General features: G+C 41.4%; 1 protein-coding gene across 5 annotated transcripts in view; it reads left to right on the forward strand.

Annotated features, from left to right (window-relative positions):
- The window catches only part of MTRR (5-methyltetrahydrofolate-homocysteine methyltransferase reductase), a 39,476-nt gene extending 21,260 nt beyond the window's left edge, over positions 1 to 18,216 (forward strand). For 3 of the 5 annotated variants that reach the window (XM_081825867.1, XM_081825870.1, XM_081825868.1), the window contains 6 exons: positions 1,898 to 1,940; positions 2,501 to 2,687; positions 5,526 to 5,644; positions 6,689 to 6,781; positions 6,896 to 7,078; positions 9,548 to 11,237. In XM_081825867.1, the coding sequence (XP_081681993.1) occupies positions 1,898 to 1,940; positions 2,501 to 2,687; positions 5,526 to 5,644; positions 6,689 to 6,781; positions 6,896 to 7,078; positions 9,548 to 9,692 (770 nt within the window). In that variant the 3' untranslated portion in view covers positions 9,693 to 11,237. Of the gene's footprint in view, positions 1 to 1,897; positions 1,941 to 2,500; positions 2,688 to 5,525; positions 5,645 to 6,671; positions 6,782 to 6,895; positions 7,079 to 9,547; positions 11,238 to 16,846 lie in introns of those variants that run through there. The other 2 variants (XM_081825869.1, XM_081825871.1) reach the window with 2 other exon arrangements.
- Positions 18,217 to 18,525: the final 309 nt, after the last annotated feature.

The raw sequence follows: 18,525 nt of genomic DNA on the forward strand, positions 1-18,525 counted from the left end.
CGGCTCAGGGTTCTCCAAGGGCAACGGAGACCCCTCCCGCTGTGCCAGTGCAGGTGGCCTTGTTCAGGGTGCGCCAGGCTTGAAGCTGGGGCGAGACATGTCACAAAACAGTCAAATGGAAGATGATTCTGTTTTCGTCCTCATTGTCTCCTGGGGTCTTCATGTGCACAGAAGAGAGAAGATCCTCTTTGAGGAACTAGTGTCAGGAGAGGGGACTTTCAGTGGCAGCCTCACTAGGGATTGGAGACATTAGCGAGCAGCAGGAACTGTGAAAATTGGGCAGGATTGTTAAACCTTGAGTACTTTCCTGTGCTGGTAATTTTCTCCTCTCCTCTCTCTTTTCCTGTAATGATAAGTAATAAAATGTTTAAAATTTGCATTTATCTTTGGTGGTAGGAAAATGTGTATCGTGCTTTTTACTTTTAGGCCCCAGGGTCCCCCGATGTCCAGTACAGTTTGGAGTGTTCTCCTTTATTAAGTCAGATCCTGCTTTCTCTCCCTTTTACTATTCTTTTTCCTTCTCAAAATGGTGAAGTTACTAGATGAGGTCGCCCTTCCCTCTTCCCTGTATTCAAACTCACACTGCTCCCCTTCTCAGTTTAGAATGAATACAGGGGTTGGGAGAATAATCAGAACATACGTAGGGAAGTTGTAAGAACTCTTGTAAAGCTATCCAGCGTATGAGAATGTTTTAGTTCTTTTCATGGATTTGCTGGATATTTTTTTAACTTTTATATAGCATTTATTATGTAGTTCTATAAAAACTAATAAAGGAATTGAGACTTAAAAAATTTAAATTATTTTCCACTTTAAGTAAACAATGTATCTAAAGCTTAGTATTATGTTGAGCCCTCTTTTAAGCGTTATTCTGTTACTAAATTTTAGAAAGGTCTTTCCAGGTTTTTGCCAGATAACTATTAAAAATATAACCTTGATAAGACTGTTGAATCACAGACCTGTACCTCTGAAACAAACAATACATTATATGTTAAAAAAAAAAAAAAAAGATAGCAGGAAGGGAAAAATGAAGGGGGGGAAATCGGAGGGGGAGATGAACCATGAGAGACTATGGACTCTGAGAAACAAACTGAGGGTTCTAGAGGGAACGGGGTGGGGGGATGGGTTATCCTGGTGATGGGTATTAAAGAGGGCACGTTCTGCATAGAGCACTGGGTGTTAGACGCAAACAATGAATCATGGAACACTACATCAAAAACTAATGATGTAATGTATGGTGATTAACATAATAAAATATATAACCTTGAACAGAAAAAAATTTTAGAGTTTGTTGGTGTGCAGTTAGGTATTCAAAGATTGATTCTTTGACCTGCTTTTTTTAAAAGAGCTCCAATGTATCTAGAAACCACTGGGTTCTGGATAACTTAAAAGTTTTACCCCTATACTTTCATTTTGTTGCTGTAGAAACATAAGGAGGAAAGATATTTCAAGCCTAGGTATTTCCCATAATCCTTAAAATAGTGATCTTTAATCTTTTGGGGGTCATGATCTTATTTCAAATATGAAAACTCTGGACACTTCTGCAGAAAACTGTGTACACACAGAAAATAAATGGGTTTCTTGATTCTGAAACCCATTCACGGATGCTTTTATTATCCTTCGGTTTAAGAAACCAGCCTTTAGAAAGACACTGATTTCAGGTAAAGAAATGCAATATGTCTGATTTTTTAACATGAAGAATTAGAAAAAAATATTCAGTAAAGACTTATTTAGTCACAGTGAATTTACATTTGCTCTAAAATATGATTTAAATTAAAATGTTATTTTGGGTGTTCTAAATAGGAAAAAGCCAACTCAAGCTTGAATTTTTACAAAACCTTACATATAATTTTCAATAGCAGTAAAGTAATTGCTTATTTTTAATTTTTTTTTTTTCTAGAACATCTTCCTAAGCTCCAGCCGAGACCATATTCATGTGCAAGGTACTGATATTTATTAACATATAAGATCTTTCTCCCAAAATGTTGTGAATCTCTGGCTTCCAAATCCTTATTAGTTCCGAACTCCCCCGGTGAAAACTTACCTGATTTGTGGACGACAACAGCAGGCGTGGCAGGGACTGAAGGAGACTGGTGTTGGGACTCCCGTCCTGCAGGTGTTCAGAGTGTAGAATCTCCAGCGCACCCCTGTCCACAGCCACGTTCCCCCACGTCGGGCTGCGAGGCCCCGGTCCTCCACCTGCTGCCCCTCCGGCCATGCCCGGCCACCTCCACTGGGCAGCAGAGGCGGGCAGTGGACAGATGAAAGGTTGTATAAATCTTAAGGAGTCTTAAAGCAAACAGGTAATTGGAAATTTTTCTGAATATCACAAAACAGGGGCAGGAGAGGAGGAGCTTTTAAGTAGCAGCAGAGCTCTTTTCCCTGAAGAGTTGGAAGGTAGATGAGAGCCCACAGGAAATATCCTTCAGTAAAAAATGCTGCGTCTGGCCTGTGTGCGTTAGTCCTGATACAGAGTTTAAAACTGACCTGTGTGTCTCTGCAGCTCAAACCTGACTCACCCAGGGAAGCTTCATTTCATTTTTAACATTGTGGAGTTTGTGTCGAACACCACAATGGAAGTTCTGCGGAAGGGCGTATGCACAGGCTGGCTGGCCACGGTGGCCGCGTCCGTTCTTCATCCGTACCCCCGAGTGTCCCGTGCAGAAGGTGGGAAAGCCCCGGCTCCGGAGGTACTGGGAGTGTGCAGTTTGGGCATTATTAGAATTATTTGCCTGGTTAATGTGGTCTTCCCTGCATTGTCTGTGTCCGTCAGGTTTATTCAAAGGAAAATGTTTGCCATACTTGATTTTTAAAATCTCTGTTGGGAAGTCAGTAAAACATTACATTTTCATTTACTATTAATCCATATATTTCTCACATATGTAAAGTGTGAATTTTGGATAATACAGTCTTTTCTCCTCCTCGTCATATTCATAGAAAAGATCTTTTTGGCTAATACTTTGGGAAGATTGGGCACAGGAAGAGAGCCATGTAAATGCTGAAGGCTAGTGTTGAGGGACAGCCTCATCTTATGTATAGACTATATACCCTGTGTCCCAGATAAATCCTTACTTGGCAATCAGTTGACAACCAAAGATTAATTTTATGTCCTTCAGTTTTGGGTAGTAGGATTTTGCTGTGTTTCTTCCCTTTTTGTCTTAGATGTGGTGTACATCCAAATTAGTGCCGTTAGTGTGAAGGCATAATGAGGGGGAAGCCCTTTAAAAACACGTAGGAGAAACATGTTCCTTGATTTTTGTGACCAAACCGTGGACATATTTACATCTGGACTTAGTGCCATCCTTCATGTTTTGATACAGCACTTGGCGAATCTCACTTAAGACTACAGCATAAGGAACAATTTAAAGTCCCCCCTTGCCTGTGAGGATGGTTGAAATTAAACAGAACATTTCAGGCTTTATCACGAAGTCTTTTTCTGTGGTATTGAAAAAGTGAATGTGTCTTTTGTAGTGTTATCTCAGGACTGGTTTGGTTGCTATAAGTTACTGGAGTTGAAAAGTTCATGCCCTAAGGGGAAAGTAAGACTTCAGTATATACTTGAGGGCGCTCTTGGGAAGCTGCTGCTTGAAATTGCCCTTTACCGTGGTATTTTCCCAGGCTCCTGCCTGGGACGGAGGTGCCTGAGAGAGTGAGAGAAAGAGAGACCCCCTCCCTTCGCCCCCCCCCCATACTCCTAGGTCACAATGCATCAACAAAATATTAACCTGAGACACTTCCCTTTTTGAGAAGAAATATTATGGTACGGACATAAAAGTATTATGTCATTTTATGATCCTATAAAAATGGATGCCTTTCAGAAAGTTAAAGAAATATATATATCCATAACCTATCACAAACACCGAGCATGGGTGCCATTCACACATTCTTTTTCTCCCTTCCACCTTTTTCTTTCTCCTTTGTCCATTTTAACAGATCTTTATTATAGATTCCCTAGTATTCAGGCATTAGAGGTATGGGAATAAGGATACAATTTAAATTGTATGGTGCTTACTGCCATACCTATTTTGTTAGGAAGTGTAGAGAATGTTAACATTCACATGACCCACCCACACCCTCCAACTGGTAGATGGGACAGCTGTTGACAGATACCCCCTGTCCTTGGGAAGCGTAGACTGCCCCACCCATTGATGTGTAGTCTGGCTGCGTGACCACATTCCACCAGTGAGATGTGAGCAGACGGGACCTGTGCCCCCTCTAAGCAGGACTGCTGAACCCCCTGCTGGCGTGGCTTGCCTCTCTCTCCTCTTTGACGGAAGGATGGGATGGTGCAGGTCAGGGATGCTCCTTGGACTTGGGTACAAGTGGAGGGGATCTGGGCTGCAGTGCTGTAGCCCACTTGTAGCCTTTAAGGAGAGCCAGGCAGAAGTGTTGGCTGTTGTAAACCGTTTGAGATCTACTGCAGCCAGAGTGGACTAATCCCGGTCTCCTTGCGGTCCCTAGAACGCAGGCCCTGTGCTCTCACTGGCACACCCCTGTCCTACGCAGTGTATCCTGCTTTAGTGTGCTTCACGGGGCTTATCATCACCAGTCATTTTACAGATGAATGTTTGATTATTGTCTCTTCCTTCCATTAGAATGTAAGTGCATGAGGACAGGGATTCTGTTCATTTCTCTATCTGTAGTGCTTGTCATATTGAGTACCATCAATGAGGCTGGTAAGTGAGTGGGTTATGTGAGACTAGTGTGAGATGAATTACAGTCTCATTCCAGAATGCCAACATTCATCTCACATCGCTCTGCCAGTTCTTCCTTTACAGAGTATGGTGTTCATCCTATTGATGAACTTCAAAAGCCTTTCTTTACATTAAAGGTTAAAATGTATACAGTTACAGATTCCTGTCACTTGGTATAACTCACGCATATGGAGAAGTGACACTGGGACTGAGATATATTTAGAAATGGATTCCTTGTACATATCCCTGGCACATGATTTAGAAGAAAAGTCTTCTGAAATTTTAGCAAAAAGATTGTCTTTATCTGTGTATGCTGCTTATTATTCTAGTTTTGCAAGAACACATAACATCAAACTTTGAACAAACAGCACAGTTCTTCATCTTTGGAGCAACCCCCTCATTTTTCCTTCAGGTGCCAATTTGCTCTTGAAGCTCTCACTCCATCTTGATGTTGATCTTCATTGCCCCTTTATGTGTAAACACAGAGAATCCTAGCTTCAGTTTGTCGTGCATTTCTCCATAATACAGATAATGGGTTGCCGACTAGGAAGCAGATCTTACTCCTGGGCCTAGGAAAAGAATTTGATTGTATCTATTCAGTGTTCTACCTTAGAAATATGCCTGTAATTTCTAAAGCACCTTTGATTTTGATGGAAAAGAAACATTTGCAAGACAGACTTGTCTGGTATTTTTTTTCCTCTGTAATGACAAATGTGTTCATGGTTTCAGTAAGATTTAATGCTGCTATTTAATTTCTTTAGCAAAGATCATCTTGGTTATATGCCTTTGTCTAGGGTTTCTTTCAGAGTCATGAGCATTTGTTTAATATTCCAGATATCCATCTCTCCTCGAACAACCAATTTTTTCCACTTACCGAGTGACCCCTCAGCCCCCATCATAATGGTGGGTCCGGGAACTGGCATAGCGCCCTTCATTGGTTTCCTGCAACACAGGTGTGTGCTTTCTTTGACTACTGAGAAAATGTGTCCCTGTGATCCTGGGTGGAAATATAATAGCCTTTTTGTTTCTTCAGTGCTTTTTTTGGATATTGGACTTTGGTTGTAAAAGTTTTATTTTAAAAAATTACTATCAAATGTGTGATAGCGTAATTTGTCACCACGGGAAAAGTAAACATGATGTCTTCCAGAGGTTTTGTTTTGTATCAGAACTTCCCTTTTTACTGTAGCACTTTTTTTCTTTTTTTCCCCAGCTGCACTATAGTTTATAACGTATGTAGTTGGGGACAGATTTCAGGCACACCTTTAAGCTGTGATGATGTGTAGACTGTTCCATCTATTTCTTAACTAGGTAAAATTGCTACTAACTGAGATCCAGTTATACCAAAAGTTTCAAAGTTAAACCTAAATGTCGGTAATTTTCAGCAGATTGTTATTAGTAGATGTGTTTTGTATCAGTGTAGAACTATTTGATATAAAATAAATTGTGCTTCTCTCCCTGTTTGTGAAATAACGAACAATTCTTTGCTGGTCCCCACATAGTGGTGTAATATCCTTTGGACAAAGTCTTTTTGTTGTTTTTAGTTTTAGTTTTTTTCTTAAAGGAAGCAGAGAGTAATGACAGACATACCCAGTGTGTCTGCTTGCTGTGTCATTCCTGAAACCCTTCGCAGCAGATCATTCTGCCATTTAAAGCCCTGGGCCACTCTTCCATTACGTTAATTAAGAGTTAATTTTATTCACAAAGTTGCTGTTAATATTTAATGTAGAAATTAGCGTAGCTTTCACACTGGGACATTTTGAATTCTCCGCAGAGATGCCATAGAGAGCTTGCAGGTGTCTGTAGCTCACAGATGGTGTGCTTGTCGGGGTGGGCATCTGCTGGGGGCGCTTGGGAGCCCGTGGGCAGGACTGGGGTAACCTGGGCTAAACGCACAGTGACGGTGAATCCTGTCTGGATTGGCTGGTGGTATTTCTGACCAAACAGATTGGTTTTACATATTCTTTACATTCAGCATCTCAGCTTGCTTTTCCACATAGAGAGAAACTCCAAGAACAACATCCAGATGGACACTTTGGAGCAATGTGGTTGTTTTTTGGCTGCCGACATAAGGATCGGGATTATTTATTCAGGTACTATACAATTCTAGTATTGGAAGACTCAACAATGAGTATACAATTCTCATTTCAGACCTTTTAACTTTAAATGACAAACCTCTCAGTAACCTATTACGTATTGTATTTCAGAGAGGAGCTCAGACATTTCCACCAGCGTGGAATCCTGACTCACTTGAAGGTTTCCTTCTCAAGAGATGCTCCTGTTGGAGAGGAGGAAGCCCCAGTGAAGTACGTGCAAGACAACATCCGGCTTCACAGCGAGCAGGTGGCAAGGCTCCTTCTTCATGAGTGTGGCTGTATTTACGTCTGTGGGTAAGTGGCAGTCACTCAAATGCCAGGTAGGCGAAGGTAGTTGATAATACTTATTAAATGAACCAGGGGCCATTAATAATCTAGACAGGTTGGATGAGAGATTTGATTCTTAAGTACAGGAATAGAAATACAAGTTCTGAAATGATTTTAACATTTAATAGCCAAGAAGTTGTCATTATCAGGGAAATGGAAGTGAAATCAATTCTTGCATTTCAGAATACATTGTGCCATATTGAATACATGTTTGAGCCTCTGAAAGTTTTATTTGGTGTTAAGATGCTGATCATTTAACTTGAAGTCTCAGGATTGATTTTGTTGTGTCCAAGAATATGAGATATGTGCATTTGACCCGGCTAAGGAAAACCATAGTTTTGACTCTGAGAATGTGGATCTAAAGATCCTTTTTTTTAAGGCATAATTTGTAATGTCAAAGTTGACAGTAAGCCAGGAATCATTTTTATGTTGAGTTTTATATACTTTCTGAGGCAAGATCTGTTACAGAAACCCAAAATTGCCATAAATAAAAATTTTAGAAACTTACCAACTTGTTTTAATGGAATTCAAAAAAACTGTGCTAATTAAAAAGGTCCTTTGAGTAAGAAATAGCTCCTTTTAATTCTGGCACATCCCAGGCATTTAAAACGTACATACATCACCAAGTCAGGTGTGGTTTTTTGTTGTTGTTGTTGTTGTTTTTACCTGTGATACCAAAGCAGAAATACTGGTACAGTGACCTAGAATATAGATATAAATATAACAGAAACAGGTTTTATAAAACAACTTTTTCTATTTACTTCTCATTATATGTTATGGTAACTTCTGTTTTATTGTTTTTTTAAAAATTGATTTTGCCTCCTAAGTTGATTTTATGACCCGTTCATGGATTTTTGACTCTCAGTTGAGAAACCCTGCTTTAGGTTGATAAAGGGCATAGATTCTGGACATTGTGCTTGTGTACATTTTCATTTAGTTTTTAAAGAAATGTTTGACCTTCACTTTGTAGAGGATAGAGCTGTCAGTGTTGAACAGGCTGGAATTTTAAAGATTTTATTTATTTATTTGAGAGAGCACAAGCACAAGTGGGGGGAGCGGCAGAGGGAGAGGGAGAAGCAGACCCCCAGCTGAGCAAGGAGCCCGATGTGGGACTTGATCCCAGGACCCCAGGATCATGACCTGAGCCAAAGGCAGACACTTAACTGACTGAGCCACCCAGGCGCCCCCAGGCTGGGTTTTAGATGTACCTCTAACTAATAGAGGCAAAGTCAGTTGTACAAATATATGAATAACTGGTAAATGACAGCTTGGAGAGTATCTTAAATGTCCAAACACATTAACCCATAAATCGCTTTTTACAATCACTGGTGCTTCACTTTTCCCATCTGCACAATGGAATTGATAGTGTTCATGACAGTGGTCAGTGGTGGGGGCTCAGAACGAGACCCCGTGGCACCCTAATGCGGACCAGCCCCTCAGCAGGAGTGAACCTGTCCCTAAGTCCAGGGGACGCTGTCCCAGGTGGGGGAGCCTTCTGCTGCTGATGGTCAAGTAAGAAGACCGAGGGGACCAGTAGGTTTGGCAACTGCCAGCCACTAGGGCCGTGGGAGGGGCCATGGGGATGGAAGCTCCGTCAGAGCGGTTGAGGGGAGAGCATGATGAGGAAGTCGAGGTGGCCACTGGAGACACCTTTTTCAAGAAATGTTACTGTAAGGGACAGGACAGGTTCTGTTGCTGACCTGTTAGTGTCCCGTCCAACGTGTACTCATTCAACAACATTTGGTGCCTCCTGAGCGCCTTGGCACAGTTCAGACGTTGAGAGCTGCAAGGCCGAGTGAGACACACTCCGTGACCGCAGACCGCACACTCCCTGGCGGGAAAGCCACGTCAGCAGGTGCTCACGGTATAGCAGATGCCATGTCGGGGCTGCAGGGGCACACAGCAGGGCCCCTCCCCCGTCCTGTAAATGAATAAGCTAAAACATGTCAAAGCGCTTAGAGCCAGGCCCATAACTGAGTTCTCAGTAAGTGTGTCTGTTAATAATTGCGTGCACGCACGTGTGTGTGTGCACGCACCTGTGTGCGTATGAAGGCTTGTAGGCGTAAAGCCTTGTTGCCCTTGGGAATGCAAGTTCTGCTGTGTGCCCGGAGAATGAAGGGAGGGGATGAGAGATGAGCAGGAGCCAGGTTTACGAGGTCCTTAGACACTTAGTGAAGACTCAGCTGCTCCTGGAATGTGGACGCCTTGGAGGGGCTTTCAGCTGTGATGATGTGGTCAGCTTTGCCAGTTGGACTGGTCACTGGGTAGAGGCCTGACGGATGACAGGCTGGGACACCTGTTAGGATGCTTCCCAGAGAAATAGAGGGAGGGCCAGGGTGGACGATGGTAGAGTCAGTGGGAGTTAGATTTGTGAATTATGGAGGCTTTGGTAGAAATTCTTGTTTTCTAAACATTGATGCTCTTCTTTTTTTCTAGAGATGCTAAGAATATGGCCAAAGATGTCAGTGATACCCTTGTGGAAATAATTAGCAAAGAGGCTGGAGTTGAAAAACTAGAAGCAATGAAAACATTGGCTACTTTGAAAGAAGAAAAACGGTATCTTCAGGATATTTGGTCATAAAATCAGAAAATAAAGGAAGAGAATGATGCTTTTTTTGGCTCAAAGTAGTAAAAGACCATTTGGCTGAAACCGCCTTTCCATTTTTAAAAGTAAAAATTTCTTTGGAGGAGGTAGAGTGGGAGTGGGTCGCCTTCTCACAACAGCAGCCTTCTGATCGGGTTTTCCCGCGGCGTCTCCGTGCTCGCCGCGCCGGCTTCAGCTTGGCCTCCTGAGCTGAGGGGCGGCCCTCCTGCCCAGACCCGCACGTCACAGGTGCCGTCTCCAGCTCACAGGGAAGGCGTCTGTCTGTGTGACGAGGCTTCCCAGCATGGACCTGGGCACGCGCGCCCACCTCGTAGATGGTTAAAGCCTGTGAACTTACGTTGCCAGTTTTTAAAATAGGAAAAATAATTTATTTTTATATGAAGTCTACCGTAAAGATTACTCCTATTAATGTATTAAAATTAACTCTGTATAGTTACTTGTTTATCCAGACAGTTCCTGACTTAGGATTGACAACGATGTGAAAGCCATACACGTTCAGTAGAAACGGGACTTCAGGTTTTGAGTGTGGATCCTCTCCCAGGCTGCCGGCGAGTGATCACATCCTCGCTCCTGATGCTGGGCAGCAGCAGCAGTCTCCAGGGCCAGCAGCCGTCTGTGCCCAACTACCATTTTGTCACCTTCAGTGCGGTATTCAGTCCGTTACATGAGCTCTTCCCTATTTTGTGACTGTAGGCTCCTGTTTAAGTGCTCTGAGCACGTGTGAGGTAGGGTAGGCCAAGCTGTGGGATTTGGTGTCTTGAGTGCTTTTTGACCTAACAGTATTTTCAACTTATAATGAATGTATCGGGATGTAACTTCACTATAAGTTAAGGAAGATATGTATAACTTTATCAAATGGTTATTTATTACCAAAAGTATATTTCTGATAAAAATATATTAAGGTAATGCTCAGATTTTTTTAAAGTGATTTTAGAAATGTGAAATATATTTTAAAATTCTGTTATATGATTTATTTATCACAATTGCTTCTTAATATCCCAGTTCTAGAATTTAGGGAAATTTGCATTCAGTTTATAGGTGCGAGCAAGTATATATTTTAGTAAAACTACAACCCCCCCTACTCTTCCTCTGTGTTCTTTTTGGCATGTTTTTTAGTTTTCGTACATTATCTTAACCCCATGATATCAATCAAATTGTATCCTAGGCTTAAAATGCCTGCCTAAATTAGTATCCTTATATTTTTAAAAATTCCTACTGTGTTCTGAATATTTATGTCCCTCCAAATTCCTGTGTTCCATTGTTAACCTCCATTATGATGATGGTAAGAGGTGGGGCCTCTGGGAGGAGCTTAGGTCAAGAGGGTGGAGCCCTCAGGCCTGGGATCGGTGCCCTGATGAGAGGCCCCACAGAGCTGGTGGCTCCTTCTGCCCGGTGAGGACACAGCAGTCGCAGTCTGCAGCCAGAAGGGAGCTCTCGCCAGAACCTGACCCCACCCACACCCCACTCTTGGACCCCACTCTCCAGCCTCCAGAGAGAAATAAATCCTTTGTTTATGAGCCACCCACAGTCTGGTGTTTTGTTACAGCCGCCTAAATGGACTATGACAATTCCCAGTGACGAGTTCTCTTAAAATTTGTCGGAACAGAAAACAGTGTAAAAGGGTATGATTAATTTTTCTAGGCTCTAGTGTATATTGGTTTTTTTATTCAAGAGATTGGCATTTGAAAAACCTCTACCTGTCAAAGGTTTCTCGTCATTTTGAAAAATAATGTTAAGATTTGATAAAGCTTTATCGCTATTTAATCTCTAGTCTTCTTTCATATATTTTGTGATGGAAACAAATCTGAAAAGCAGAACATATCAAGCAAATCTGGTTACAGACCTAATTATATGCATATACTGTATGTATCAGCCAAAACAGACGAGATGAGAACGTTAAAAAGGACAAAGAACAGTGTTCTTTACTGATAAGTATAACAAGATGAAGTAAGAATGGAGTGAGAACTTGTGTTCACCTATCACTGTCGTCTATGAACGTGACCCCACAGCTGACCCCCAGAGCTGACCCTGACAAATACACTGTCCCAGTGGGTGCTGGCACCTGCCCTTCGCCGTCTCGTCTGCTTCCAGCATCCACGTCACTTTTTTTTTTTTTTAAGATTTTATTTATTTATTTGAGAGAGAGAATGAGATAGATCATGAGGGTCAGAGGGAGAAGCAGACTCCCTGCTGAGCAGGGAGTCCGATGTGGGACTCGATCCCGGGACTCCAGGATCATAACCTGAGCCGAAGGCAGTCGCTCAACCGACTGAGCCACCCAGGCGCCCCCAAAGCATCCACGTTACTTCTGTTAGGCAGTGTTAGATGTCAAGTGCTAGGGTGCGTTCGTCGGCTCGCTCACAGCCTCACCAGAGGATGACACTGAACATAGCATGAGAAACAGCTCCTACAGCCTGTTAGGTAAGCTTAGTGGAGTTCCAGATCTCTCACTAGACGGTCCATGACCTTTCGAAGGAAAGGTTTCAAGGTGGTTCCGACGTTCCAGGAGCAGGATTTTGTCCATCTAACCACGGTGGGCTGCCCCCCATCCCAGGGGCTGGACACAGTGCTGCTGTAGGGCTAAGTCTCAGGCCCTCACCGGGGGCCTCGCCAGGTCATCTGACCTGTATGTAGGGTGGGGAGCACCCCTGAATATCCAAACTCCCATCAGATCTTGAATACCACTAATTTTACCAAAGAGAGATCTTTCTAACCTCAGTCATTCTAATAAGCCGCTGTTGGACCCATTGTTTCCAGTACCAGTGCTGATCGGGGAAAGTCACCAAAGAGCTGGGGCAGCTAGCTGTCCGCAGTGTGGGTTTTTCACTAGAATGCCAACTGCACCCAGAGCGTTCTTGACTCTGTGTAACACACCTATGTATCTGTGCCAAAGATTTCTACACTCAATCAGATAAAATGGAATTTGACAGAAAACTAAATGTATATGCCACATCTGACAAACAAGGCACTTCATTGTTTTCCAATATACTTGATTGGAAATTGCTTATGAACTAGGCCATAGAGAAAACAATTGCATAAAATAAAGGCGTTGTTCTCTGACCCTAATGGAGTTAAGAATGAATTACACAAAGCTACCCACAGAGCACATAAGAACACATGAAAATGATCCATGGTATAGGAGGAAATAAAAATGGATTATAGAATATTTGGAAGTGATTTCTCTTAGACTACTAAATGTACATGTGGGGTACAGCCAGAACAATACCCAGAGGGGGGTTCCCCCATTTCTGCTTTGTCAGGTACTGCTCAGTACTGTGGGGACAGCAGTGAGCAAAACATGAAACGCCTCTGTTCTCAGGAAGCTTACATTCTATGTTGAGAAGAGACGTATCTGAATAAATCGACGTACCAGTTATGCGTAAGGAGGTCTGGTCTACAGTGTTCCAGGGGCGAGGCAACTTCGGGGTGGGTAGTCAGGGACAGGGAAAAACTTGAAAGGGACAGGGGAGCTGATGTGGGAAACAAAGGCAAAAGAAAATTTCTCTTACTATTTATAGCCTATTGACAGGTCCTTGAAACAGGCAGAGTGATGTTCCTCTAGGAACTCCGCTGCCTTGATGTTAATACTCTGCTAAGGGCAAAAGGAAATCCTAGCCTGACCAACCCCTCCCTGACCCCCCCAATCCTGTAAGTCTACTTTAACGTATAAAAATTCCTTTGGAAACTTCCTTTATCTCTAAACCCCCCAAGATACATGTTGGCAATCATCCCCCAAGCATTTGGCCCACCAATACACATCTGAAGGGTCTCATGACTAAGGTTTTACTAGATGATAATAAATGACCTTTCCCAATAATAGCTAACCCCCTCAAGGTCCTGGAAACCTGGCTTCCAAAATTCCTTAGAGATTTATTGCTGTCCCTAACCCCCTCCCAAATTGAAAGTATACAATGGGCCACCCCTCATGACCCCAGTGTGGCTTTCTACCCACGGGTCCTGTCCTCGTGCTTTAATAAAACCACCTTTTTGCACCAAAGAAATCTCAAGAATTCTTTCTTGGCCATTGGCTTTGAACCCTAACATCTTTCCTACATCAGAGCCAGCCACTGTGGATGTCTTCAGGCTGAGGGGACAGGACAAAGGCCCTGAGAGGTAGGACAGTGGCCGGTGGGAGGAACAGAGAAGGGGAGGTCTGATGGTGCGCGCCTGGAGGCCACTGTAGATTAAAGCATTTACCCTAAGTGTCTAGAGAGCTACTTGATGGGAGGCGTAACATGATCTAGCTTCCACTCTGGAGGGCTTAATCCGGCTGTCCTGGGGAAGCCAGGGATCAGAGCAGCTAAACCTCTTAGAGAGCTGACATGATACAAAGGGTCAGATCATCAAATCAGGCGCATGAGAGTCAGAAATCTTAACCAGTATCGACCTTTACTAACGTCAGGTGTGCAGGTGATTTCAGGACACAGGCGAAGTGCAGAGAAATCTAGGACTACCTCCACCGCTGCTCCCCTGTTCTTCCTTCTCAGGCCCTTAGGCCCTGGCTGAGATTTAGCATATGCATGTCACAGAGGGGGCATCCCTCATACAAAAGGAGCTATTTAGGTCAAGGGATGTCTTCATTTTACATGACAAAAATCACACAGCGAATGTAACATTTTCTGGAAAGCCAAGCCTCATACATCTTCCATCCTGGGTTTATTTATATTGCGCATGCTGGACAAACTGCCCAAAATATTCAGTAATTGCATTAAGGGTACGAAACAGTCCAAGTAAAAGAAATAATGTTAAGCAAACCCACCCATATGCTGTTTAGAAGAGACAAGACTCACTTTAAGTTTGAAAGCTTGGAAAAGGACATGCCATGCACACAAGAAAGCAGATGCACTTAATATAAACAGGAAACTTAAAGAAATGCTAGTAGAGATATTTTCATGGTGATTAGAGTTAATAAGGAAGACATGAAAATCCCAAATATGCACTTAATAACAAAGCTCTGAAATATATGCGTTTGTCAGAAAAGATAAAAGGAGGAAAAGCCAAATCTAAAATCCCAATTGGGAAATGCAATACCCCGTTCTTAGTAGCGGAAAGAACAAGCAGACAAAACAGTAAACATTTAGAAGATTTTTAGCAACAGAACCAATGGAGCTGATAGACATATAGAGTATCCTGACAGTGACCCCTTCAGAACAGGGCTTCTGTTCTAGTTGATACTGAATATTTGTCAGAGTAGACCAACTTCCAGAAAGATGGAGACCATACAATGGGTTTTCTAAGAATCAAAAGTCAATACCTAAATGAAACTAGAAAAACCCCCAACTGTTTAAAAAATAAGCAACACACAAAATAACTCATGAGTCAAAGAAAAATCACAAAGGAAATTAGAAAATATTTTGAAGAAGAAAAAAAGGACATACCAAAATTTGTAGTATGTGCCTCGATCAGTGCTCTGGGTCTCCATGGGTGGGTCTAAATTCCTACAAAAAAAGCTTAGAAGTCAATGATTTAAGCTCATATATTGGGAAGCTAGAAAAGGGCCAATAAATGAAACACCAAGAATACAGAAGGATTAAAAAAAAAAAAGAATATAGAAGGATATATCAAAGGTGACAGAAGAATGAAATAAAATAGAAAAAAAAACAAAAAACGTACAATAGAAAAAATCAGAAAGCCAAAGTGAATTCTTAAAGACTTTCCCAGCTTTACTGAGGTATAAATAAAATTGTGTGTATTTAAAATGTACAGTGAGATGATTAGACATACATATACTTTGTGATGACTATAATCAGGTTAACATATCACCTCACATGCTTACCATTTGTGTATGTGGGATGAGAACACTTGATTTACTTTCTTAGCAAATTTCAAGCATAACCTACTATATTATTAATTACAGTCACCATAGAGCACATTAGATTCCCCAGACCTTATTCATCTTGTAACTGGAGACTTTTAACCTTTGATCAGTGTCTCCCCATTTCCTCACCCTCCAGCCCTTCCTGGCAACCACCATTCTGACCTTCTGGGTTATTTTTAGATTCCACATATGAGAGATCATACATTATTTGTCTTTCCCTCTCAGGCTTATTTCACTTAGCATAACGTCCTCTATGTTCATTCGCAAATGCCAGGATTTTCTTCTTTCTCATGGTTGAGTAATATTCCATTGTATGCACTGGTAAAGATAAACCTAGGCATAGTGAAAATTTTACAATTTTATTTGAACAAAATCCATTCAAATCAGACAGCACCAAAACAGGAGTTGTTAGGAGTTCTCCCCAGGCTGGAGCTAGGAGAAAGGCTTTTCTAGAAAAGAAAGGGAAGCAAGGTGAGGACATTATTTCGTTGGCTATAGCTTCGGTGATTGCATTATTTGGGATAGCCTTGTTGACTGTGATGGGTTGTACTTAGATTTTCATTGAACCCTGATGCATTACAGGCCATTCTCCGAAAGAACCCTGATTCCTGTTATTAGAGAACCCTGACAACCACTAATTTCTTTTCAGTACCTATAATTTTGCCTTTTTCCAGACTGTGATATGATTAGAATTATACAATGGGTGGCTTTTTGGGTAAGTCTTCTTTCATTTAGCAAAATGTCTTTAAGATTTCTCCATTTGGGTTTGTGAGTCAGTATCGGGTTCCTCTTTATGACTAAGTAGTATTCTGTTGTACGAATATATGACTGTTTATTCATTCACCGATTGAAGGGAATCTTCTGTGTAAACATAAGATTTCAATTCACTTGCAGAAACACACAGGAGTGGGATTTCTGGGTCAAATATTCAGTTTTTATTTTATTTTTCATTTTCTAAAAAAAATTCTAGGAAACTGCCCAATTGTCTTCCAAAGTGGCTGTCTCATTTTGCATTCCCACCAGTGATGAGTGAACGTTCCCGCATTTATTTTGAGAGCAGATTGGTAGGAGTTCAGCATTGTTAGAGCTTGCTTTGGGTACACTCCATGCCTCCAGCTGCAGAGTTATAGATTTCTGCATTTAAACAGGAAATGCAAAACTTAACTTGGTAGCAATAGAAGTTAGAAACACAAAGCAACAGAACTTGAGTTCCTTCAGTTCTGTTCTTCTGTATGACCACTTGAAGTTTTCCTTCCTGGTGGCTTTTTTAACATTTGGAAAATAATTTATTCCTTTCCATCTCTCTCTATAGGTGAAAAATGCTCTACGATGGAGGTATAACCATGAAAAGTCTCCCCCTGCTGAAATGATATGCTCATTATGAAGCTCCACATGGAGTGAAGGCAAATGTGGAAAAGTCTACCTCCACCTTTGAAGTGCATTACCATCTGAATGTCAACAAGGCCACCAGAGGTGCTCCTTCGATTTTGTTCTCTCTACACCATGTTTCCTCCGAGCCATCTTTTTTTCTGACGTGAAATTTTAAATCAAGTAAATCAGATAAAAAATATTTACAAATATCCAGAACCAACGCTAAAAATCATATAGTAAAACCCAAGCTTTAAAATCGTTCCTTGAAGATCAGCACACAGACACGGTGGAGAAAGCCATTAGCTCTGCAACAATAAAATATAAGCAAATGGAAAATTACCCAGAAAGAAAAGAATCAGATTTCAAGGCAGAATGTCAGGGGAAAGGACAAAAGATGTTGGCCTCGCATTGGCAGAAGGAACGACGGGGCTTGTTTGAATATTTTTATTAATTTCACCCAGAACTGGACACTTCTCCTAAAGTGATGGCTTAAATATTTGTCAAGCTTCAGCCATATTCTCAGATTCCTTTGGATGTTTTCCCTTAATAGAAACTGATGGTGAAGTTTCTAGGGCAGATATCTTCAGGAAAATGCTTCAACTGCAGAGACATTTGAAGGCCATTAGAATCAATCCCAAAGATACACAGATACCAACACTATTTCAACTTCTGGAATTCATTGTGAAATGTGATTTGTATAAATCTCTGACAAACTCACGCTTGTATGTAAGATTTTCCTAACAATTCATATATCTGTTCCCTCCTGAGCAAAAAAATTTTTTTGAAATTAAAATTTATTTATTTATTTATTTTTAAAGATTTTATTTATTTATTTGAGAGAGAGAGCATGAGCAGGGGGAAGAGACAGAGGGAGAGGGAGAAACAGACTCCCTGGTGAGCAGGGAGCCTGATGCGGGACCCGATCCCAAGACCCTGAGATCATGACCTGAGCCGAAGGCAGACGCTTAACCAACTGAGCCACCCAGGTGTCCCTGAAATTAAAACTTAGAAGTGTTTTTCGATTAGCTGTGGGTGAAGAGACAGGACAGACCTTGTTATATGTCCATTGAACATGAATGTGCTGAAATGTTAATTTTGACAAATATGCAGAAGTTAAGGATCAAACTAGACATTGCAGTGTAATTCATTCAGATGTTAGACCAACATGTAGCTACAAGTTTCCCTTGTTTTTCAAAAAATGTATTAGTGTCTTAGTGTATTTTGTATTATAATTGTTTATTTTACTTTATTTTTAACTGGCATGATTATATATACATATAACAAATTCAATAAAAGGGAATTTTCATTGTGTTTCTTTCCTACCATTATTATTATGTGTTTCATTAACATAAAATAATTACTGCTGGGAATAATTTTGTCCCACAGAGGAGGTGGTATTAATCTGTGATCTGCTCGGGTGTGAGATGCACTAGATAGGTCATTCCTGGCTCAAAGTATGACTTCAGAAAGAGGAAGCAGCATGGGGTCAGAATAATAAATAACACAACATCCTGAAGGAAGAGCTTCCTATCATGGGGGAATTCCATTTAAAAAAAAAATGAAAGAAAAACGAAACATGTAAAAATGTTACCATGCTTCGTTTTCGTGACTGTGTTAAAA

The sequence above is a fragment of the Leptonychotes weddellii genome, chromosome 7 (assembly GCF_054177405.1).
Source record: "Leptonychotes weddellii isolate Sample4059 chromosome 7, ASM5417740v2, whole genome shotgun sequence".
Taxonomy (NCBI): Eukaryota; Metazoa; Chordata; class Mammalia; order Carnivora; family Phocidae; genus Leptonychotes; species Leptonychotes weddellii.